This window comes from Nematostella vectensis, chromosome 12, assembly GCF_932526225.1.
Source record: "Nematostella vectensis chromosome 12, jaNemVect1.1, whole genome shotgun sequence".
Lineage (NCBI taxonomy): Eukaryota > Metazoa > Cnidaria > Anthozoa > Actiniaria > Edwardsiidae > Nematostella > Nematostella vectensis.
Window position 1 is genome coordinate 12,075,250 of NC_064045.1, and position 25,652 is coordinate 12,100,901.

Consider the following 25,652-nt stretch of genomic DNA (forward strand, 5'->3'; position numbering starts at 1 on the left):
GAGAGTGTAAGTTCATAGGATGTTACATGACGTATGACATCCGCACTTTACCGACAGCTTCGGTTACCGCAACTGCTTGCATAAGCGCCTCGCCTAAGAGGAAAATTATGAGCGCCACTCCTTTGTTGTAGTTTATCATTGAAAATACAGCGTTTTATTAACAGGCAAACTTTAAAGTAATCTACCAATGAAGTCTGATATGTTATTGACGATATTTGATTGAAAATCTCTTGGTTACTCGCTTGAAAAATGGATGCTTTGTGTGACTCGGTATTAAGCCGGGAGCAGAAAATGGCGGCGTGATTGGCCTTTTTAATAGACTTCGATGATGACTTCAATGACTGTGTGTGGAAAATAATTTACATTTTTATTGCTTGGTTTGTTGTGGGTTTTGAAGGATTTTTACTCCTTTAGGTATTTTTTTTTTTTGATAAAACGGACTTCGACATAAGCGCCTCGCTTGGGATAAGAAAAATTTAATAAGCACCACGACAATTACGGTATCCTATATAAACCTTTCATGTGAGTTGCTCAGCTCGTTTCAGATTCCACGCTATATCAACGCGCACAGAATAACCGGTAACAATGCCAAAGAATAGGCTGGGCTTTTTTGTGTACTTGGGAGTATCTTTGTCGTTGTTAGGGCTAGTAAAATGCCAACAAATGTGAGACGATCGACTTCGTTATTTGCATGCGTTTACAGTGCACAAGAACGGCGACTTAATTATGCCTAAGCTTTTAATCTTTACGAATCCTTATGTATATTGTCACGTTTGATTGTGGAACGTGTTCAAACAAACATATTTCACGCCATCGTGCGAATAGACCAGAAGGGTGTTTGTTTGAGACTTTTTGGCATCCAGTGGTTCAAATTTAGAAAGGGGAATTTAGTTTGCATCAAACTCTTTGAAAGATGAAAAAGTAATTTTTTTAAACTGATAATTTGCAACAAAAAAAACAGTGCCGTAGCAGGCCTTGACGTATTAGAGAGCTTAAGCAAGTCAACACGAACGGCATCAAAAACGGCGCGCGCTCTGACGAATTGTTGTAAAAACATTAAGAATATATTGTGGGAAAGGCCACGCCCTTCTGGTCAAGATATTGGGGAGGCGGGGCTGCATTGGCCCCGAAAAGTATTGATATTTATTGGTATCATAAGAAAATATTTACAACACGATAAAGAGAGAAAGAAACAGAAACAAATCCGAGACAATTTATTGTATAAAATACCATCTCCATCAAATAATTTGGCATTTATATAGACACTATACATGGAAACCTTGCCTTCTCCCTGAAAGAGAACAACTTCATTCTGTGAGGGGGAGGATAGGGCGTCCTGTCATCCCCTGTATGGCTGTCCATCGTGTTATACTTACGAGGGAAGGGGTGGTGACGGCAGCGGCACCGATAGTCTATTTGTTTAAGCAATCGTCTTTTTGTAGAGTATATTTGAGGTAAATTGGAATTAGACTAACAAGACTTGGGCTGGTGCAAATATGCAATCAAATCCTCGATTTCACACTTGCACGAGACTTCATCGATCAACGCCTCACAAATCGATATACTGTCGGCATCTGGTAGGTCAGTCGGGGACTTGTACAAATATGCAACCGGCTTGCGTGCTATTTTTTGTTTCCGATTTCATACTTGCACGAGACATCATTGAATAGCGGGATTGGTCGGGGACTTGTGCAAATATGCAATCGGCTTGTGGGATAATTTTTTTTCGTCTACGATTTCATACTCGCACGAGGCGTCATCTATTTGCGGGTTTTGAATCAATACTTAGTCGGTCATCAGCTGGCGAGGACATCCTGGGACAGCCGACAATCGAGTTTGTTACCGTCAGCGGTCAGCTTGGCTCCAAGCTCATCGAGGAACTTCCGGCACTCTCCCTCATCCGGGAAACCTAGTTCGGATTGGACGAAGGACACGGGCAAAGTGGGGCGGTACCTGGTTACCATGGAAACGTCACAGGGAGCGATGAGAGAGACAGAGAGGACAGTTAGTAAAAGGGGGCGGCCTTGACCGCGTGTATTTGTGGTCACGTGGGTAATGAAACACATACAAGTGACAACAGGTGCAATGCGAGGTTGGGGCATGGTAAACTATCTCAAAGGAAGATACCAAAGCAAAAACCGAACCCTAACATCAGGAAAAACTGGCAAACACAAAGACACACCAAGCTAATTATCAACATGGCACAAAACTGAGTGGGAGGTTTCGGCGTGGGGACAATGTCAGAAAGACACTCGTCAAAAAGACACTCGTCAGAAAGACACTTGTTAGACATTCATAAGAAAGACGTCCATCATAAAAACACTCATAAGACACCCATCAGAAAGACATCCATAAGAAAGACACCCATCACAGAGACACCCATCAGAAAAACACTCATAAGAAAGACACTAATCACAGAGACACCCATCAGAAAGACACATCAGAAATTCACTCGTCAGAAAGACACCCATCAGAAAGACGCGGGTCAAAAAGACACCCATCACAAAGACAAAACTGAATGAGCAGTGTTTGCGTGTGTTTTCTCAAAATAATTACAAACGACACTAAGGCACTAGGATAGCACAGAGTGAATGAGTGGTGTATGGGTGTGGCACTGCCTGGACGGTGAAGGGCGAGGAGTGGCTTTGCCAGACCCCACATTGCACAGTCAAGGTAATGCGTGGGAGGTCTGGGCCTAGGCAACGATGTGGCCAAATAGATCTCAGATCAAAAACTGTTTTACTGTAATGGAACTGCATAGAAAACTACAGGATCTTGTTGCCAATCACTTTTTCAATGATGTGAAAATTGGCCTAATAAAATGCAGCGTAATCATGTATACCCATTAGGCACTGGGAACTCAAGTTACGTTTATTTTACTCTAATCAAGTAGACATTTTTGCATTGCCTTGCCCCAGACTCCCCACTTCAAACAAGAACAAAGGTAACCCACGATTTGATGAGGACTTTGATGGCTGTGGTGCGTTCCCTCTGGATAAATAGATCGACGAGGTAAGCAGACATGTTAGGAGACGAGAGATAGAGCTGGAAAAAATTGTGGTAGTTAGACAAAGCTCGCGCCGAGTAAAACTGCAACGCATGTTTGATAGCCGGGTCAGCCTTCTCTCCAGGAGTTAGCTTCAGCACCTCCGTCGTCACTTCTACACAACAGTTAAGAATACCAAATATTTGTGAATCATTTTAAAGGAACACTTGCACGGTCAAAGAGTCGTTTAAGCGTTTTAATCATCCAGGTTTTTTTAATGGCCTTTGATCTTTCACATGAATACGAGTTTGTGGTTTGAACGTCTCACATCGAGTGAATGGAAATGGATTAAAGATAGTACTTTTAGGTTTTGATAAAGGCTGTATGTGTATTTGAACCGTAAAATTGCCATCCAGTAATCCAACCACAAAAAAAAAAAAAAAAAAATTGGATTTTTTTAACTTATTACACTTTTACACAATTAACAGGAATATTTTACGTTATAGAACATCCACTTTCATCAGCTGATTCTGGAAATCTATTACGATATTTTATAATGAATTTTGTGAATGAAGTTTAATACTAGGCCTTTAGTATGGTCATATGAAGATTCCAATAGATGATTTTGAATTCCAATCATGGATGAAAACAAAAACAGAGGCATGGCTGACAAAAGTTCTTTTAGGGTAGGCTTAAGATGGGAAAGGGACTGAGTTTGTTTTGTAAGGATACCGAGCGTGTTACCAATCATGATATGGTAGAGTAGTCTGTATGCAGTGAATTCCCGTACGTGGCCCGGCGCGTTGCTGGCGTATAAAGCTTTAAGCTGTGTCTGACACTGGTTGAACTCCTCGCGATCTCCCTACAAACACACACAAATACATCAATGAGGAATCCCCCTACAAACACACAAATACATCAATGAGGAATCCCCCTACAAACACACAAATACATCAATGAGGAATCCCCTACAAAGACACGCAAACATATCGATGAGGAATCCCCCTAACAAACACACACAAACATATCAATGAGGAATTTCCCTACAAACACACACAAATACATCAATGAGGAATCCCCCTACAAACACACAAATACATCAATGAGGAATCTCCCTACAAACACATGTTGAAATATCAATGAGGAATCTCCCTAACAAACACACACAAACATATCAATGAGGAATCTCTCTACAAACACACACAAATACATCAATGAGGAATCCCCCTACAAACACACACAAACATGTCAATGAGGAATCTCCCTACAAACACACACAAATACATCAATGAGGAATCCCCCTACAAACACACAAATACATCAATGAGGAATCTCCCTACAAACACACACAAATACATCAATGAGGAATTCCCCTAACAAACACACACAAACATATCAATCAAGAATCCCCCTACCAACACACACAAAAATATCAATGAGGAATCCCCCTGCAAACACACACAAATACATCAATGAGGAATTCCCCTACAAACACACGCAAATACATCAATGGGGAATCTCTCTACAAACACATGTTGAAATATCAATGAGGAATCTCCCTGCAAACACACACAAATACATCAATGAGGAATCTCTCTACAAACACACACAAATACATCAATGAGGAATCTCCCTACAAACACACGCAAACATATCGATGAGGAATCCCCCTACAAACACACAAATACATCAATGAGGAATCTCCCTACAAACACACACGGACATATCAATGAGGAATTCCCCTAACAAACACACACAAACATATCAATCAAGAATCCCCCTACCAACACACACAAAAATATCAATGAGGAATCCCCCTGCAAACACACACAAATACATCAATGAGGAATCTCCCTACAAACACACGCAAATACATCAATGGGGAATCTCTCTACAAACACACAAATACATCAATGAGGAATCTCCCTACAAACACACGCAAATATATCAATGAGGAATCCCCCTACAAACACACAAATACATCAATGAGGAATCTCCCTACAAACACACACGGACATATCAATGAGGAATTCCCCTAACAAACACACACAAACATATCAATCAAAAATCCCCCTACCAACACACACACAAATATCAATGAGGAATCCCCCTGCAAACACACACAAATACATCAATGAGGAATCTCCCTACAAACACACACAAATACATCAATGAGGAATCCCCCTGCAAACACACACAAATACATCAATGAGGAATCCCCCTACAAACACACACAAATACATCAATGAGGAATCCCCCTGCAAACACACACAAATACATCAATGAGGAATTCCCCTACAAACACACGCAAATACATCAATGGGGAATCTCTCTACAAACACATGTTGAAATATCAATGAGGAATCTCCCTGCAAACACACACAAATACATCAATGAGGAATCTCTCTACAAACACACACAAATACATCAATGAGGAATCTCCCTACAAACACACGCAAACATATCAATGAGGAATCCCCCTACAAACACACAAATACATCAATGAGGAATCTCCCTACAAACACACACGGACATATCAATGAGGAATTCCCCTAACAAACACACACAAACATATCAATCAAGAATCCCCCTACCAACACACACAAAAATATCAATGAGGAATCCCCCTGCAAACACACACAAATACATCAATGAGGAATCTCCCTACAAACACACGCAAATACATCAATGGGGAATCTCTCTACAAACACATGTTGAAATATCAATGAGGAATCTCCCTGCAAACACACACAAATACATCAATGAGGAATCTCTCTACAAACACACACAAATACATCAATGAGGAATCTCCCTACAAACACACACAAATACATCAATGAGGAATCTCCCTACAAACACACACGGACATATCAATGAGGAATCCCCCTACAAAGACACGCAAACATATCAATGAGGAATCTCCCTACAAACACACACAAATACATCAATGAGGAATCCCCCTACAAACACACAAATACATCAATGAGGAATCTCCCTACAAACACATGTTGAAATATCAATGAGGAATCTCCCTAACAAACACACACAAACATATCAATGAGGAATCTCTCTACAAACACACACAAATACATCAATGAGGAATCCCCCTACAAACACACACAAACATATCAATGAGGAATCTCCCTATAAACACACACAAATACATCAATGAGGAATCCCCCTACAAACACACAAATACATCAATGAGGAATCTCCCTACAAACACACACAAATACATCAATGAGGAATCCCCCTACAAACACACACAAACATATCAATGAGGAATCTCCCTACAAACACACACAAATACATCAATGAGGAATCTCCCTACAAACACACAAATACATCAATGAGGAATCTCCCTACAAACACACACAAATACATCAATGAGGAATCTCCCTACAAACACACACAAATACATCAATGAGGAATCTTCCTACAAACACACAAATACATCAATGAGGAATCCCCCTACAAACACACACAAAGACATCAATGAGGAATCTCCCTACAAACACACACAAATACATCAATGAGGAATCTCCCTACAAACACACACAAACACATCAATGAAGAATCTCCCTACCAACACACACAAATACATCAATGAGGAATCTCTCTACAAACACACACAAATACATCAATGAGGAATCTCCCTAGAAACACACACGGACATATCAATGAGGAATCTCTCTACAAACACACACAAATACATCAATGAGGAATCTCCCTACAAACACACACAAACACATCAATGGAGAATCTCCCTACAAACACACACAAATACATCAATGAGGAATCCCCCTACAAACACACACAAACATATCAATGAGGAATCTCCCTACAAACACACGCAAACATATCGATGAGGAATCCCCCTACAAACACACAAATACATCAATGAGGAATCTCTCTACAAACACATGTTGAAATATCAATGAGGAATCTCCCTACAAACACACACAAATACATCAATGAGGAATCTCTCTACAAACACACACAAACATATCAATGAGGAATCCCCCTACAAACACACACGAACATATCAATGAGGAATTCCCCTAACAAACACACACAAACATATCAATCAAGAATCCCCCTACAAACACACACAAAAATATCAATGAGGAATCTCCCTACAAACACACGCAAACATATCAATGAGGAATCTCCCTAAAAGACACACAAACATATCAATGAGGAATCTCCCTACAAACACACGCAAACATATCGATGAGGAATCCCCCTACAAACACACGCAAACATATCAATGAAGAATCCCCCTACAAACACACACAAAAATATCAATGAGGAATCTCCCTACAAACCCAAGCTACACTTAGTCGCACAGGGGAGAAAGTTAAACAAGCAACACAGAAGCCATTGTGAAGGAGAACAGCTACACACACACAGACGGATGAGAGAGATTGCTATAGAGGTTCGCACGCAAACAATTGCACGGGCGAACGACTAGGGCAGAACTGCAGAATGAAAGGCAAATAAATTAATGGACCTGAGGGAGAAACTCTACAAACATATCAGAGAAGCAGGTCGTATCAGTCTGAGAGAATTCCCACCTTCTCCAATGCTACCCTGGCATGGGTCTCGTAGACTTCCACGGTGAACTCGTCCCTGATTCCCTGAACCTGTAAATCACATAACAGAGTCATAAACCTGCCTATAATAACAAGCCAATGGGGCAATAAACTTAGCAGGGGCCTTTGATTTCTCAAAAGCGATGTTATTTTATTGTACGTGCTAAGCTTAAAATCTAAATCTCAGAATATTTGAGGAGGCTAAGAACTTTTTTCACCTATGATTATGAGAGAAATCAATGTTGTAAGATGGAGAGCTCTCATTAGTAAACCACAACATAGGTGCAATATTTTGTTTTATTATTGGTGAAGAAATACTGTAAAGCCAATGAAGGGATATTTTTATAGAAGAGGAGTGAGTTTAGTGTTATTTCAGGAGGCCCCAAAACAGTCGAAATTAGGTCGTATACCCGAAATAACTATCCTGGCTTGCTAAGTGACCTCTCATCTTTGAGATGATTTATATCAATAGTGTGGTTTGAGCACCTCGCATTGAGAGGATGGAAATTGATTGCAAATTCTACTAGGTTTCGGTACAGTTGTATGTTAACTGAAAACTTTGAAATGGCTAAATCCAACGCATATATTCCATGAAGGAAAAGGAACATCTTACGCTTGTGTGAAGACATATGTGAAGAAGATACAACTGTGAAGAATACACAAAGAACAGGAAACCCTAACCTAAAAGGAAAGCTAACAATAAACCCAAAAAAACTAACCGTAGCATCTTGTCAAATGGCCTCAAACACTCTGCATTTATACAGGAAGGAAGCCATACAAACTAACCGTAAGATCCTGTCGAATGGACTTGAACTGTTCGCATGCATATACGTAATCCTGCTTAGTTTTCCAATGGTCTTTCACCATCTCAAGCGACTTTTTGAGGACTTCTTTTGGGCGAACTGTTGTTGCATCAGGTGCCTTTCAATTAAAATAAAGTTAGTGCAACAAGCTTTAACATGAACACCAAAACAAGGTCTTAACAGGGTTAGCCATTTAGCACAAAAAAGTCACAGTTTTGATTTTTATAGATGTATTAGCTATAATTGAATATCATTATAAATGTGTATTATTTTTACAACAAATGCATTTTTTAAGTACTTTGCCGTGCTGTTACTGTTTTACACACACAAACCAAAAAGTTTTTCTTTTATCACTTACAGTATTAAGGCGATAGTACTTCTTCTCAAGACTTTGACAGATACCAATGACATGGAATTTACTCCAGTCAGATTCTTCATTATCACGGTCAATGAACATCTGTGGAAGCATCCAGCATTATCTCAGTTTGCCTTGAAAGTATATGTTTAGCACATAACAAGACAAAAAGATATTCAACATTAAAATTGATATGCTAGGCAGAGTATTGAACATTCAAATTGATACACCAAACATGGTATTCAATATTCAAGTGGACTCGCAATTGTACTGGCAGAGCTGAAAAACAAGTCTGTTAACAAGCAAATGAATGCCTTGCACTTTCTACAGTACTTGCAATTTGAACTGTTTGATTATAAACTTTACACTAGTCAAGAGTCTTGAAGGTACACCCAAAACATTAAAATGTCTTATGAGTTTGTCCAGTTCTTAAAAAAAAACTGTTATAAAGTGTATATAATAGTAACAATTTTCTAACAAAACAAGTCTGTTGTTATTTCTTCCAACAACATGATAAGTAGTAAGTAGACCAAAAGTGACTCACAGTGGCATTGATCGTGCTAAGGATACTCGGTGATGAGCGGGTGGGTGTTGACAATGTGCCTTTGAACCTCTGAGCTCTCTGTTGAATCTTGTGCTGAGCTTCTGGGTCTTCTTCCACGTAACCCAGTACTTGGCTGCAATATCAACAACAACAAAACATTAAAGGAAGGAAAGATAGAAGCAACCACCTAGGTGTGACCAAATAGCCCAGTACTTGGCTACAATATTAACAACAAGACATCAAAGAAAAGCAAAGTCATGAGTCATAAGCAAATACTACAACAAATAGGAACAAGACATCTAAGGAAGGAGAGCCATCAAGCAATGACAAGAAGTGTGTCACACAACCCAGTACTTGGCTGCAATAATAACAACAAGACTTCAAAGGAAGGAAAGCCATAAGCAATCACCTAGGTGGAACTACAGAAACAAATATTACAACAAATAGGTACAAGACATCTAAGGAAGGAGAGCAATTAAGCAATCACCAAGGTGCGACACATATAGTGACCGAGTCCTTGGCTGCAATTTCACATACTGTAACAAGACTACAGAACAAAGGTAGTCACACATACTGTAACAAGACTACAGAACAAAGGTAGTCACACATACTGTAACAAGACTACAGAACAAAGGTAGTCACACATACTGTAACAAGACTACAGAACAAAGGTAGTCACACATACTGTAACAAGACTACAGAACAAAGGTAGTCACACATACTGTAACAAGACTACAGAACAAATGTAGTCACACATACTGTAACAAGACTACAGAACAAAGGTAGTCACACATACTGTAACAAGACTACAGAACAAAGGTAGTCACACATACTGTAACAAGACTACAGAACAAAGGTAGTCACACATACTGTAACAAGACTACAGAACAAATGTAGTCACACACACTGTAACAAGACTACAGAACAAAGGTAGTCACACATACTGTAACAAGACTACAGAACTAAGGTAGTCACACATACTGTAACAAGACTACAGAACAAAGGTAGTCACACATACTGTAACAAGACTACAGAACAAAGGTAGTCACACATACTGTAACAAGACTACAGAACAAATGTAGTCACACATACTGTAACAAGACTACAGAACAAAGGTAGTCACACATACTGTAACAAGACTACAGAACAAAGGTAGTCACACATACTGTAACAAGACTACAGAACAAAGGTAGTCACACATACTGTAACAAGACTACAGAACAAAGGTAGTCACACATACTGTAACAAGACTACAGAACAAAGGTAGTCACACATACTGTAACAAGACTACAGAACAAATGTAGTCACACACACTGTAACAAGACTACAGAACAAAGGTAGTCACACATACTGTAACAAGACTACAGAACTAAGGTAGTCACACATACTGTAACAAGACTACAGAACAAAGGTAGTCACACATACTGTAACAAGACTACAGAACAAAGGTAGTCACACATACTGTAACAAGACTACAGAACAAAGGCAGTCACAACTAGGAAATCCATCAGCAATGTACAAGTTATGGTGGAGTCAAGCATGTACTCACAAAGATCCCAATTTTGAGTTTTTCTGGGACGCTTAAATTTCCTAAACACTCTATTGCCTTTGTCAATCAATGCAAATAAAAAAAAAATCTGTTGCTCTGCTTGGTCAGAGTTTGGCCGTGAGAGGGTATCACTGGAAACAATCTCAGAACTCTTAGCCGATGGAAGAACAACGAGGCAGCTTTTGAGTAATAAAACCCCTTGTGCAGCTTTCTGCTTGTATTCATGAGAGTGAGTTTGCAGTATACTCAAAATCGCAACAAAGCTGTAAAGCCTATGAGTCTAAACAGAGAAAAGAGACATTTGTCTATAAGTCAAACCCACAGTAAGTACAGCTCATGCTAATGTGCACAAGAGTACTAAACCTTTACACTTCTTTTTTTATTTCCCCTTCAATCCCTAGCACAAAACTACCTACCCCTTCATGCTGTTCTTCTTATTCTTGTTTTTATTGCCTTTCTTCGGAGTCTTGGCTTTCAGCTCAGCCTTTCTGGATATCTTCCTTGCGTCCAGTCGCTCACGTAATTCCAGGCCCTCCCTGGGGCTACCAGGAGAAGAACTTCTGCTGGGACTCCTGGAGCGGGAGTGGCTCCTGCTACGCCCCCTCTTTTTCTGTGAGTAGGAGGAACCACGCCTTGAGGGTGGTGATCTACGGCTTGTAGGCGAGGACCGTCTGCGAGATGGGTGCCATCTGGGTAAGGATCTGTCATCTTTGGGCTTTTGAGGGGGGCTTCCTCTGAGGCTGTTAAAAATAAGAGCATCAGTATGACACTAATGAGAGCATCAGTCTAACACTAATAAGAGCATCAGTCTAACACTAATAAGAGCATCAGTCTAACACTAATAAGAGCATCAGTATGACACTAATAAGAGCATCAGTCTAACACTAATAAGAGCATCAGTATGACACTAATAAGAGCATCAGTATGACACTAATAAGAGCATCAGTTTAACACTAATAAGAGCATCAGTATGACACTAATAAGAGCATCAGTCTAACACTAATAATAGCATAAGTATGACACTAATAAGAGTATCAGTATGACACTAATACGAGCATCAGTATGACACTAATAAGAGCATCAGTATGACACTAATAAAAGCATCAGTATGGCACTAATAAGAGCATCAGTATGACACTAATAAGAGCATCAGTATGACACTAATAAGAGCATCAGTATGACACTAATAAGAGCATCAGTATAACACTAATAAGAGCATCAGTATGACACTAATAAGAGAATCAGTATGACACTAATAAAAGCATCAGTATGGCACTAATAAGAGCATCAGTATGACACTAATAAGAGCATCAGTATGACACTAATAAGAGCATCAGTATGACACTAATAAGAGCATCAGTATGACACTAATAAGAGCATCAGTATGACACTAATAAGAGCATCAGTATGACACTAATAAGAGCATCAGTATGACACTAATAAGAGCATCAGTATGACACTAATAAGAGCATCAATATGACACTAATAAGAGCATCAGTATGACACTAATAAGAGCATCAATATGACACTAATAAGAGCATCAGTATAACACTAATAAGAGCATCAGTATGACACTAATAAGAGCATCAGTATAACACTAATAAGAGCATCAGTCTAACATTAATAAGAGCATCAGTATGACACTAATAAGAGCATCAGTATGAGACTAATAAGAGAATCAGTCTAACACTAATAAGAGCATCAGTATAACACTAATAAGAGCATCAGTATGACACTAATAAGAGCATCAGTATGACACTAATAAGAGCGTCAGTATAACACTAATAAGAGCATCAGTATGACACTAATAAGAGCATCAGTATGGCACTAATAAGAGCATCAGTCTAACACTAATAAGAGCATCAGTCTAACACTAATAAGAGCATCAGTCTAACACTAATAAGAGCATCAGTATGACACTAATAAGAGCATCAGTATGACATTAATAAGAGCATCAGTATGACACTAATAAGAGCATCAGTATGACACTAATAAGAGCATCAGTATGACACTAATAAGAGCATCAGTATGACACTAATAAGAGCATCAGTCTAACACTAATAAGAGCATCAGTCTAACACTAATAAGAGCATCAGTCTAACACTAATAAGAGCATCAGTATGACACTAATAAGAGCATCAGTATGACATTAATAAGAGCATCAGTATGACACTAATAAGAGCATCAGTCTAACACTAATAAGAGCATCAGTCTAACACTAATAAGAGCATCAGTATGACACTAATAAGAGCATCAGTATGACACTAATAAGAGCATCAGTCTAACACTAATAAGAGCATCAGTATGACACCAATAAGAGCATCAGTATGACACTAATAAGAGCATCAGTATGACACTAATAAGAGCATCAGTCTAACACTAATAAGAGCATCAGTATGACATTAATAAGAGCATCAGTATGACACTAATAAGAGCATCAGTATGACACTAATAAGAGCATCAGTATGACACTAATAAGAGCATCAGTATGGCACTAATAAGAGCATCAGTCTAACACTAATAAGAGCATCAGTCTAACACTAATAAGAGCATCAGTCTAACACTAATAAGAGCATCAGTATGACACTAATAAGAGCATCAGTATGACATTAATAAGAGCATCAGTATGACACTAATAAGAGCATCAGTATGACACTAATAAGAGCATCAGTATGACACTAATAAGAGCATCAGTATGACACTAATAAGAGCATCAGTATGACACTAATAAGAGCATCAGTATGACACTAATAAGAGTATCAGTATGACACTAATAAGAGCATCAGTATGACACTAATAAGAGAATCAGTATGACACTAATAAAAGCATCAGTATGGCACTAATAAGAGCATCAGTATGACACTAATATGAGCATCAGTATGACACTAATAAGAGCATCAGTATGACACTAATAAGAGCATCAGTATGACACTAATAAGAGCATCAGTCTAACATTAATAAGAGCATCAGTATGACACTAATAAGAGCATCAGTCTAACACTAATAAGAGCATCAGTATAACACTAATAAGAGCATCAGTATGACACTAATAAGAGCATCAGTATGACACTAATATGAGCATCAGTATGACACTAATAAGAGCATCAGTCTAACACTAATAAGAGCATCAGTATGACACCAATAAGAGCATCAGTATGACACTAATAAGAGCATCAGTCTAACACTAATAAGAGCATCAGTATGACACTAATAAGAGCATCAGTCTAACACTAATAAGAGCATCAGTATGACACTAATAAGAGCATCAGTATGACACTAATAAGAGCATCAGTATGACACTAATAAGAGCATCAGTATGACACTAATAAGAGCATCAGTATGACACTAACAAGAGCATCAGTATGACACTAATAAGAGCATCAGTATGACACTAATAAGAGCATCAGTATGACACTAATAAGAGCATCAGTATGACACTAATAAGAGCATCAGTATGACACTAATAAGAGCATCAGTATGACACTAATAAGAGCATCAGTATGACACTAATAAGAGCATCAGTATGACACTAATAAGAGCATCAGTCTAACACTAATAAGAGCATCAGTATGACACTAATAAGAGCATCAGTATGACACTAATAAGAGCATCAGTATGACACTAATAAGAGCATCAGTCTAACATTAATAAGAGCATCAGTATGACACTAATAAGAGCATCAGTCTAACACTAATAAGAGCATCAGTATGACACTAATAAGAGCATCAGTATGACACTAATAAGAGCATCAGTCTAACACTAATAAGAGCATCAGTATAACACTAATAAGAGCATCAGTATGACACTAATAAGAGCATCAGTATGACACTAATAAGAGCGTCAGTATAACACTAATAAGAGCATCAGTATGACACTAATAAGAGCATCAGTCTAACATTAATAAGAGCATCAGTATGACACTAATAAGAGCATCAGTCTAACACTAATAAGAGCATCAGTATAACACTAATAAGAGCATCAGTATGACACTAATAAGAGCATCAGTATGACACTAATAAGAGCATCAGTATGACACTAATAAGAGCATCAGTCTAACACTAATAAGAGCATCAGTATGACACCAATAAGAGCATCAGTATGACACTAATAAGAGCATCAGTCTAACACTAATAAGAGCATCAGTATGACACTAATAAGAGCATCAGTCTAACACTAATAAGAGCATCAGTATGACACTAATAAGAGCATCAGTATGACACTAATAAGAGCATCAGTCTAACACTTATAAGAGCATCAGTATGACACTAATAAGAGCATCAGTATGACACTAATAAGAGCATCAGTATGACACTAATAAGAGCATCAGTATGACACTAACAAGAGCATCAGTATGACACTAATAAGAGCATCAGTATGACACTAATAAGAGCATCAGTATGACACTAATAAGAGCATCAGTATGACACTAAAAAGAGCATCAGTATGACACTAATAAGAGCATCAGTATGACACTAATAAGAGCATCAGTATGACACTAATAAGAGCATCAGTATGACACTAATAAGAGCATCAGTCTAACACTAATAAGAGCATCAGTATGACACTAATAAGAGCATCAGTATGACACTAATAAGAGCATCAGTATGACACTAATAAGAGCATCAGTATGACACTAATAAGAGCATCAGTATGACACTAATAAGAGCATCAGTATGACACTAATAAGAGCATCAGTCTAACACTAATAAGAGCATCAGTATGACACTAATAAGAGAATCAGTATGACACTAATAAAAGCATCAGTATGGCACTAATAAGAGCATCAGTATGACACTAATATGAGCATCAGTATGACACTAATAAGAGCATCAGTATGACACTAATAAGAGCATCAGTATGACACTAATAAGAGCATCAGTCTAACATTAATAAGAGCATCAGTATGACACTAATAAGAGCATCAGTCTAACACTAATAAGAGCATCAGTATGACACTAATAAGAGCATCAGTATGACACTAATAAGAGCATCAGTCTAACACTAATAAGAGCATCAGTATAACACTAATAAGAGCATCAGTATGACACTAATAAGAGCATCAGTATGACACTAATAAGAGCGTCAGTATAACACTAATAAGAGCATCAGTATGACACTAATAAGAGCATCAGTATGGCACTAATAAGAGCATCAGTCTAACACTAATAAGAGCATCAGTCTAACACTAATAAGAGCATCAGTATGACACTAATAAGAGCATCAGTATGGCACTAATAAGAGCATCAGTATGACACTAATAAGAGCATCAGTATGACACTAATAAGAGCATCAGTATGACACTAATAAGAGCATCAGTATGACACTAATAAGAGCATCAGTCTAACACTAATAAGAGCATCAGTATGACACTAATAAGAGCATCAGTATGACACTAATAAGAGCATCAGTATGACACTAATATGAGCATCAGTATGACACTAATAAGAGCATCAGTCTAACACTAATAAGAGCATCAGTATGACACTAATAAGAGCATCAGTATGACACTAATAAGAGCATCAGTATGACACTAATAAGAGCATCAGTATGACACTAATAAGAGCATCAGTATGACACTAATAAGAGCATCAGTCTAACACTAATAAGAGCATCAGTATAACACTAATAAGAGCATCAGTATGACACTAATAAGAGCATCAGTATGACACTAATATGAGCATCAGTATGACACTAATAAGAGCATCAGTCTAACACTAATAAGAGCATCAGTCTGACACTAATAAGAGCATCAGTATGACACTAATAAGAGCATCAGTATGACACTAATAAGAGCATCAGTATGACACTAATAAGAGCATCAGTATGGCACTAATAAGAGCATCAGTCTAACACTAATAAGAGCATCAGTCTAACACTAATAAGAGCATAAGTCTAACACTAACAAGAGCATCAGTATGACACTAATAAGAGCATCAGTATGACACTAATAAGAGCATCAGTATGACACTAATAAGAGCATCAGTATGACACTAATAAGAGCATCAGTCTAACACTAATAAGAGCATCAGTCTAACACTAATAAGAGCATCAGTATGACACTAATAAGAGCATCAGTATGACACTAATAAGAGCATCAGTATGACACTAATAAGAGCATCAGTATGACACTAATAAGAGCATCAGTATGACACTAATAAGAGCATCAGTATGACACTAATAAGAGCATCAGTCTAACACTAATAAGAGCATCAGTATGACACTAATAAGAGCATCAGTATGACACTAATAAGAGCATCAGTCTAACACTTATAAGAGCATCAGTATGACACTAATAAGAGCATCAGTATGACACTAATAAGAGCATCAGTATGACACTAATAAGAGCATCAGTATGACACTAACAAGAGCATCAGTATGACACTAATAAGAGCATCAGTATGACACTAATAAGAGCATCAGTATGACACTAATAAGAGCATCAGTATGACACTAATAAGAGCATCAGTATGACACTAATAAGAGCATCAGTATGACACTAATAAGAGCATCAGTATGACACTAATAAGAGCATCAGTATGACACTAATAAGAGCATCAGTATGACACTAATAAGAGCATCAGTCTAACATTAATAAGAGCATCAGTATGACACTAATAAGAGCATCAGTCTAACACTAATAAGAGCATCAGTATAACACTAATAAGAGCATCAGTATGACACTAATAAGAGCATCAGTATGACACTAATATGAGCATCAGTATGACACTAATAAGAGCATCAGTATGACACCAATAAGAGCATCAGTATGACACTAATAAGAGCATCAGTCTAACACTAATAAGAGCATCAGTATGACACTAATAAGAGCATCAGTCTAACACTAATAAGAGCATCAGTATGACACTAATAAGAGCATCAGTATGACACTAATAAGAGCATCAGTCTAACACTTATAAGAGCATCAGTATGACACTAATAAGAGCATCAGTATGACACTAATAAGAGCATCAGTATGACACTAATAAGAGCATCAGTATGACACTAACAAGAGCATCAGTATGACACTAATAAGAGCATCAGTATGACACTAATAAGAGCATCAGTATGACACTAATAAGAGCATCAGTATGACACTAATAAGAGCATCAGTATGACACTAATAAGAGCATCAGTATGACACTAATAAGAGCATCAGTATGACACTAATAAGAGCATCAGTATGACACTAATAAGAGCATCAGTCTAACACTAATAAGAGCATCAGTATGACACTAATAAGAGCATCAGTATGACACTAATAAGAGCATCAGTATGACACTAATAAGAGCATCAGTATGACACTAATAAGAGCATCAGTATGACACTAATAAGAGCATCAGTCTAACACTAATAAGAGCATCAGTATGACACTAATAAGAGAATCAGTATGACACTAATAAAAGCATCAGTATGGCACTAATAAGAGCATCAGTATGACACTAATATGAACATCAGTATGACACTAATAAGAGCATCAGTATGACACTAATAAGAGCATCAGTATGACACTAATAAGAGCATCAGTCTAACATTAATAAGAGCATCAGTATGACACTAATAAGAGCATCAGTCTAACACTAATAAGAGCATCAGTATGACACTAATAAGAGCATCAGTATGACACTAATAAGAGCATCAGTCTAACACTAATAAGAGCATCAGTATAACACTAATAAGAGCATCAGTATGACACTAATAAGAGCATCAGTATGACACTAATAAGAGCGTCAGTATGACACTAATAAGAGCATCAGTATGACACTAATAAGAGCATCAGTATGGCACTAATAAGAGCATCAGTCTAACACTAATAAGAGCATCAGTCTAACACTAATAAGAGCATCAGTATGACACTAATAAGAGCATCAGTATGGCACTAATAAGAGCATCAGTATGACACTAATAAGAGCATCAGTATGACACTAATAAGAGCATCAGTATGACACTAATAAGAGCATCAGTATGACACTAATAAGAGCATCAGTATGACACTAATAAGAGCATCAGTCTAACACTAATAAGAGCATCAGTATGACACTAATAAGAGCATCAGTATGACACTAATAAGAGCATCAGTATGACACTAATATGAGCATCAGTATGACACTAATAAGAGCATCAGTCTAACACTAATAAGAGCATCAGTATGACACTAATAAGAGCATCAGTATGACACTAATAAGAGCATCAGTATGACACTAATAAGAGCATCAGTATGACACTAATAAGAGCATCAGTATGACACTAATAAGAGCATCAGTCTAACACTAATAAGAGCATCAGTATAACACTAATAAGAGCATCAGTATGACACTAATAAGAGCATCAGTCTAACACTAATAAGAGCATAAGTCTAACACTAACAAGAGCATCAGTATGACACTAATAAGAGCATCAGTATGACACTAATAAGAGCATCAGTATGACACTAATAAGAGCATCAGTATGACACTAATAAGAGCATCAGTCTAACACTAATAAGAGCATCAGTCTAACACTAATAAGAGCATCAGTATGACACTAATAAGAGCATCAGTATGACACTAATAAGAGCATCAGTATGACACTAATAAGAGCATCAGTATGACACTAATAAGAGCATCAGTATGACACTAATAAGAGCATCAGTATGACACTAATAAGAGCATCAGTCTAACACTAATAAGAGCATCAGTATGACACTAATAAGAGCATCAGTATGACACTAATAAGAGCATCAGTCTAACACTTATAAGAGCATCAGTATGACACTAATAAGAGCATCAGTATGACACTAATAAGAGCATCAGTATGACACTAATAAGAGCATCAGTATGACACTAACAAGAGCATCAGTATGACACTAATAAGAGCATCAGTATGACACTAATAAGAGCATCAGTATGACACTAATAAGAGCATCAGTATGACACTAATAAGAGCATCAGTATGACACTAATAAGAGCATCAGTATGACACTAATAAGAGCATCAGCATGACACTAATAAGAGCATCAGTATGACACTAATAAGAGCATCAGTCTAACACTAATAAGAGCATCAGTATGACACTAATAAGAGCATCAGTATGACACTAATAAGAGCATCAGTATGACACTAATAAGAGCATCAGTATGACACTAATAAGAGCATCAGTATGACACTAATAAGAGCATCAGTCTAACACTAATAAGAGCATCAGTATGACACTAATAAGAGCATCAGTATGACACTAATAAGAGCATCAGTATGACACTAATAAGAGCATCAGTATGACACTAATAAGAGCATCAGTATGACACTAATAAGAGCATCAGTATGACACTAATAAGAGCATCAGTATGACACTAATAAGAGCATCAGTATGACACCAATAAGAGCATCAGTCTAACACTAATAAGAGCATCAGTATGACACTAATAAGAGCATCAGTATGACACTAATAAGAGCATCAGTCTAACACTAATAAGAGCATCAGTATAACACTAATAAGAGCATCAGTATGACACTAATAAGAGCATCAGTATGACACTAATATGAGCATCAGTATGACACTAATAAGAGCATCAGTCTAACACTAAAAAGAGCATCAGTATGACACCAATAAGAGCATCAGTATGACACTAATAAGAGCATCAGTCTAACACTAATAAGAGCATCAGTATGACACTAATAAGAGCATCAGTATGACACTAATAAGAGCATCAGTTTAACACTAATAAGAGCATCAGTATAACACTAATAAGAGCATCAGTCTAACACTACTGGTCAGAGCACAACAGAATCCTTTTAGTTAAGAGGTTTGAGTCAAAACTGTAGTGATTCATGCTCTGTTAAACAGAAAAATAAGAGCATCAGTATAACACTACTGGTCAGAGCATGTCAGAATCCTTCTAGTTAAGAAGTTTGTGTCAAAACTGTAGTGATTCATGCTTGCTTGTCTAATGTCTGTTGCACACTAGTGACATAACAACAAAAAGACATGGACTTGAGCACTCTTATCTTTGCATGTTCAAGTGTGAACGGTTTAACATTTTGAAATAAGCCTGACATAACGACACTATGCCCATGTTGTTATGTCAGGCTAAACAGAGTATGCACACCCATGTTGGTATGTTGTTACGTCACTAGTGTGCACCAGGCATTAGTAGCCACGGTAGCATGGGTTAATGCAAAACTCAGGCAATTTATCTTGGGTAAAATATATATTTTGCACCTTGGAAGGTCTTCCTTATCCCAGTCTATGATCCATGCAGTGCCGTCTTTGAATGCGTTGGCAAGTCGCTCCTTCAAGTAGCGCTCTGTTTCATCCTTGTCAGATTCAGTCACACACTGCTCAAATGCTTTCTGCACATAATCCCTGATCGCGAAAGTTAATAACAATCAGTCAAATGTTGCTCATACACAGAGACCAAAATAAAACTACTACAAATATATAACAAATGAAAACTTGTTTGTCAACTTATAATCCAGTTTCTGGCAGATCCGGTTGTTGGATTAGAAAGATAGCAGTCTTCAGAAATTTGAGCAGTACATGGCCAGAAATCATCAGGCAGAAATATTTCCATAATTGCATATAGTTTTGGGGTATTGCTTTCGATACATGTTGAAATCTAGCCATTATTGTTTGCACCATCATGAAAAATATTTTTCAAATTTCGAAAAATTTTACAGAAATGAGTTGAAAATGACATGGAAAGTGATTAAGAAAAACAGTGCCTTTTGGAGAATTAAAAATCAATATTTTAGCTTCCACTCTGGAAACACCACACACCATTACTGACACTTATGCTGCAGACTATCCAGGTCCAAGATTTTTAATGTTTTATTGACAGAAATTACTTGATATTCTGTTCGAATTTGTCAGCGACCAACCTGAGACTCTGAGGCCATTCCTGCACAGAGACATCATTCCTGTGAGAATAAGGAAATCGTTTGAGACAGAGAAAAATGTTTTCAGTAGAGAAAGCAAGTGGGATTAACAAAACAAAACAATTACCACCATCATCATCATGATCATCATCATCAAAAAAGTATCTTTCCTCATTGTTATCATCATTATATAAAAGAACCTTTCCTCATTGTCATCACCATAACCATCACAATCAACACCACCATCATCATCATCACCCTTATCATCATCATCAAAAAAGTTCCCCTCCTCGCAGTCGTCATCGTCATCATATAACAGAACCTTTCATCAGTCATCACCATCAAAAAAGTTCCATTCCTCATCGTCGTCGTCGTCATCATCATCATCATCATATAACAGTACCTTTCCTCTTGCCTTGGCTGGGGCTTTGGCCTCTCTGGCTGTTTTGCCGGGGGAGGGGTGGGGACCTTGTGGTGGTAGTGGTTAGGTACAGGGGGTTGATGTTCATCTTGTGACTGGTCTGAGTTGTTGTCTCTATTAGGAGACCAGGGGCGTTCAGATAAAGGTTTAAATCTTTTGGCTTGAGCTGGATTCTCCTTGTTTCCTATAAGGGATAAATGGCATGCTGAGTGAAACACCAGTTTCAAGTCCTTAGCATAAGCGTATGCGCATCAGCTGTCAAAAAATAAACCAATCATAGCTATTGTTATGATACATTCAAAACACGACTTTCAAAATAAAATGTTACGAGTGACACTTTTCCGCACGCTAGCGGGAAATGTCCATTTTTGCAAAGGAGAATATTATTTCCAACTCTAGAAAAGGAGGGCAAAAGTCTGAACATTTGCCTAAGGAGTGCTGTAGATTGTGCAAAAAGATATTGAAAATCCAAAGCCATTTAATCAAGATACAGTCTTGTGTCAAACTCTCAACCGATCCTAAGAAGACAGAGTATATGCCCTTGAATATGCTAGGGATATTACTTGACTCGATGGCACTGGCTGATATTACAATCAAGTACAACTCCACTAACTGATCACCAATGATGCTCTTTAGAGGAACAACAACAAGAAAAAATGACTTGTGTTTCGTTTTTGCGTCTTGAAGCAACACAAGAAATTGTAATATCAAGCTTTTGCCAAAGCTCCTTTGCATTATTGCCAAAACATTGTTCTTGTTGAACAACTGAGAGAGGCATCTGACTCTCCTCCTCTTTAAAAGAAAAATTAGCTCCCTTGACTTCTTTTAATTGAGAGGAAACTACCGCTAAACACTTTAAAAACAAATCGCTGTCCATCATCTTGTCTAATGTGTGAACAATGTGACACGTTGATTGAGAACTTCTCAGCCAATAGCATTCTATGTTCTCTTAGTAAACGTAGAATAGAGCCAGAACAAAAGACTTTTGACAGACTCCCCTTTTCTGTCTCTTGGTCCCAGTACCCTCTTCTTCTCCCCTCTCCCTGAGCCGCTATAATACTTGAACTATTTCTATGATATCATTGTGCAACCTATTTTAATGTTTGTAGTCCTTCCCTTTCTCAGTCTGCCCCAAATAAGACTTAATAAAATGAGACTATAGCGATGTAGTTGACTACCAGTTTTTTTGGTGTCTTATACAGTATTAAGTATTTTGGTTAGACATTTTTTATTTAATGCTGAAAAAACCTCTTACATACGAACCTTGATTCCATAGCCTAGCATTACTCTGCTGTTTCCAGAAGCCCTTGTTCTGACCGCTCTTCACTGCATTGGCATATGAATTCTGCCTAGTATGTGGGCCAGCCTCTGGACCAGCATAATCTGTATGGTCATTTCCGTCTTCATGCAAATTAGCCTCACTGTTCGCTTGGTTTCCATTCTGCTCCTATAACACCCCAAAAAATGTACATGACAATATACAAAGCACCATCTTAATTTTACAAGACAATCTAGGTACAATAAGAAAGAGAAGGAAAAAAAAAGAGAGAGTGAAATGGGAAGGCAATGCAGGCTGACTTTATCAAGAGTTGCAGCCTTAAACTGGATTGCTTTAGAGAGCGAGGTTTTCACACTCACAACTATCGACATTTGCTCAGGTCAGGAAATGGCAAGATACTCATTCCTAGTCTTTGCACTGACCGACCGTGTAAATATGTTATTCATGTTTTGCCTTCTGTTTTCTGTGTTTGACAGGTGTTTATCATAGCATAAGGAATTCTTAAAACCAATCAGCATCATTATTTTCATCAAGAGTTTAGACATGAACCCGGATCTACGAGTAAGTCACACCTGTCCTTATGACTTACCAGATTTTGTCCACTTTGTTGCTGTTTTGGACCACCAAACCTTGGTGGAAAGGTGTTTGCTCGGACTTGAGGGTGTGGCTGTGGTGGCCGGAACTGGTGTCTGATGTTGCTATTGGGCGATAATGATGTTGTTGATGAATTATCTGTGTTGGTGGTGCTATGAGGTATCGTAGCTGGTGCAGACGGCCGAGTTGTGCCTGCTAATTGGTTACTAGGGGTGTATCCAGGATAAGGAAGTGATGGCTGCAAAATAAGGAAATGCTTATCAATATATTTAAGTATTTTCAAGAAATAGACACCTTTTGTAATTTGAACACAAAAGCAAGGCTTTGACATCAGGCATCTTTTGCAACCTTTCTTTTATGGAAAAGCTTATGGCTCTATGTACAGGGAGTCTACTTTACACTTTTACAGATAGATTGCCAGCCTAGTTCCTAAGGGTATCCAATTTACAGAGAGTCTACTATACACTCTTTCAGATAGTTCAACAGCCTAGTTCCTAAGGGTATCCAATGCAGAAAGGGTCTATTGTACGCTCTTACAGATAGACAGCAACCTTGCCTATGATTGGTCAGAAGAACCATATTTTTTTACATGTCACGCTATAAAGTAGGTTTCTACTTACTGGTGGTACACCTTGTGGTGGTGGGGGGTATGGCGGCATATAGTTATTCCCATAACCAGTATATGGAGCAAATGGCATGGGTGGAGCCCCCTGCGTTGGGTACCCCTGGTAATAATTCTGGTAATATTGTTGATAATATTGTGTATATGGCATTTGAGTGACTGCATTCACATTGTTATTACTAGATGTGTTCTCATTCTGAGCTGGTTTTGAAGCTTTGACAGGACTTTGTCCTGCAACTTTGGCAAGTTCTTGTCTTGCACGTTCCCATTCTGGGTTTTCAGAAGGTTTGGATTCTGTTGTAGAGTCAGTGTTTTCTGTGGTCTCAGATTTTGCTGCTGGTCCACTGTACTGCTGGGACCTGTTTATCCAACAAAGGAGCAAATAATCACATAGGTTGATTATGGTAGAGAGTTTTGAGTTCATAACATTTCATATTTCTTCAAAGCAATCACACATTCTTTAACACTAGGCCTTCCGATATAGTCTATAGACCTATATTACAAATTCATTGATAACTGTGCGTATAAGATGCAGATGGAGCATTTTGTGTTTCATCCACGGGCACATAGCCACCTCAGACTTATCTGTTTATCTCGCACCAATACCTCAATGAAAAAGAAATTTGGATCCAAGTTTCGGTTTTTATACAAACTAAACTTTCAACCCTTACATTTGTCTAAAACAAGCCATAGGCTGGGGAAAACATGTTTTCGTTAGGTAATTTTGATTTCATCTTGTCAAAATAAGAAGCATAATCGGCAAGGAAAATATATGAACAAATAAAACAACAAGATGGATTCACTTCGATAGAGAATGTGATATGAAGTCATTTTTATCAGAAATCATCGGAGAATTCTGGTCGAAAAGTTCCACTTACCATGCCGCCGCAGCAGCAATCTCATTGGGCTGCCACCCAGTTATCATTCCAGTAACTTGGATTCTATCGAAGTGGCTTTCTAACAAGTAAAATATCTTAAATGTCCGCTCTTTTTCTACCGCCTGTTGTTTAGTTCGTCCACATCTTTCGTTTATTACGACACGAAGCTCGAGTTC

At 37.9% G+C, this 25,652-nt stretch overlaps 1 protein-coding gene across 1 annotated transcript; it reads right to left on the reverse strand.

The window, feature by feature from the left end:
* Positions 1-1,199: 1,199 nt before the first annotated feature.
* Positions 1,200-25,647, reverse strand: LOC5520637 (leukocyte receptor cluster member 8). Its single transcript, XM_048719979.1, has 15 exons — positions 25,477-25,647; positions 24,597-24,957; positions 23,972-24,214; positions 23,367-23,550; positions 22,086-22,287; positions 21,686-21,724; positions 21,027-21,170; positions 11,249-11,572; positions 9,284-9,416; positions 8,743-8,841; positions 8,368-8,502; positions 7,564-7,632; positions 3,719-3,848; positions 2,954-3,161; positions 1,200-1,953 (listed from the first exon to the last, which is right to left on the reverse strand). The coding sequence occupies exons 1-15, from the start codon at positions 25,521-25,523 to the stop codon at positions 1,797-1,799; spliced, it is 2,475 nt and encodes an 824-aa protein (XP_048575936.1). The 5' UTR covers positions 25,524-25,647; the 3' UTR covers positions 1,200-1,796.
* Between the last annotated feature and the right edge of the window lie 5 nt (positions 25,648-25,652).

What these genes read in the sequence shown, in the direction of transcription:
- LOC5520637 (XM_048719979.1), bottom strand. Translation starts at nt 25,523, where the DNA reads ATGATAACTGGGTGGCAGCCCAATGAGATTGCTGCTGCGGCGGCATG. An exon ending in AAGAAGAACAGCATGAAGGG is followed by an intron (nt 9,417 to 11,248) that starts GTAGGTAGTTTT and finishes TTGATATTGCAG; the next exon opens with CCAAGTACTGGGTTACGTGG. An exon ending in CCAGGGTAGCATTGGAGAAG is followed by an intron (nt 3,849 to 7,563) that starts GTGGGAATTCTC and finishes GTGTGTTTGTAG; the next exon opens with GGAGATCGCGAGGAGTTCAA.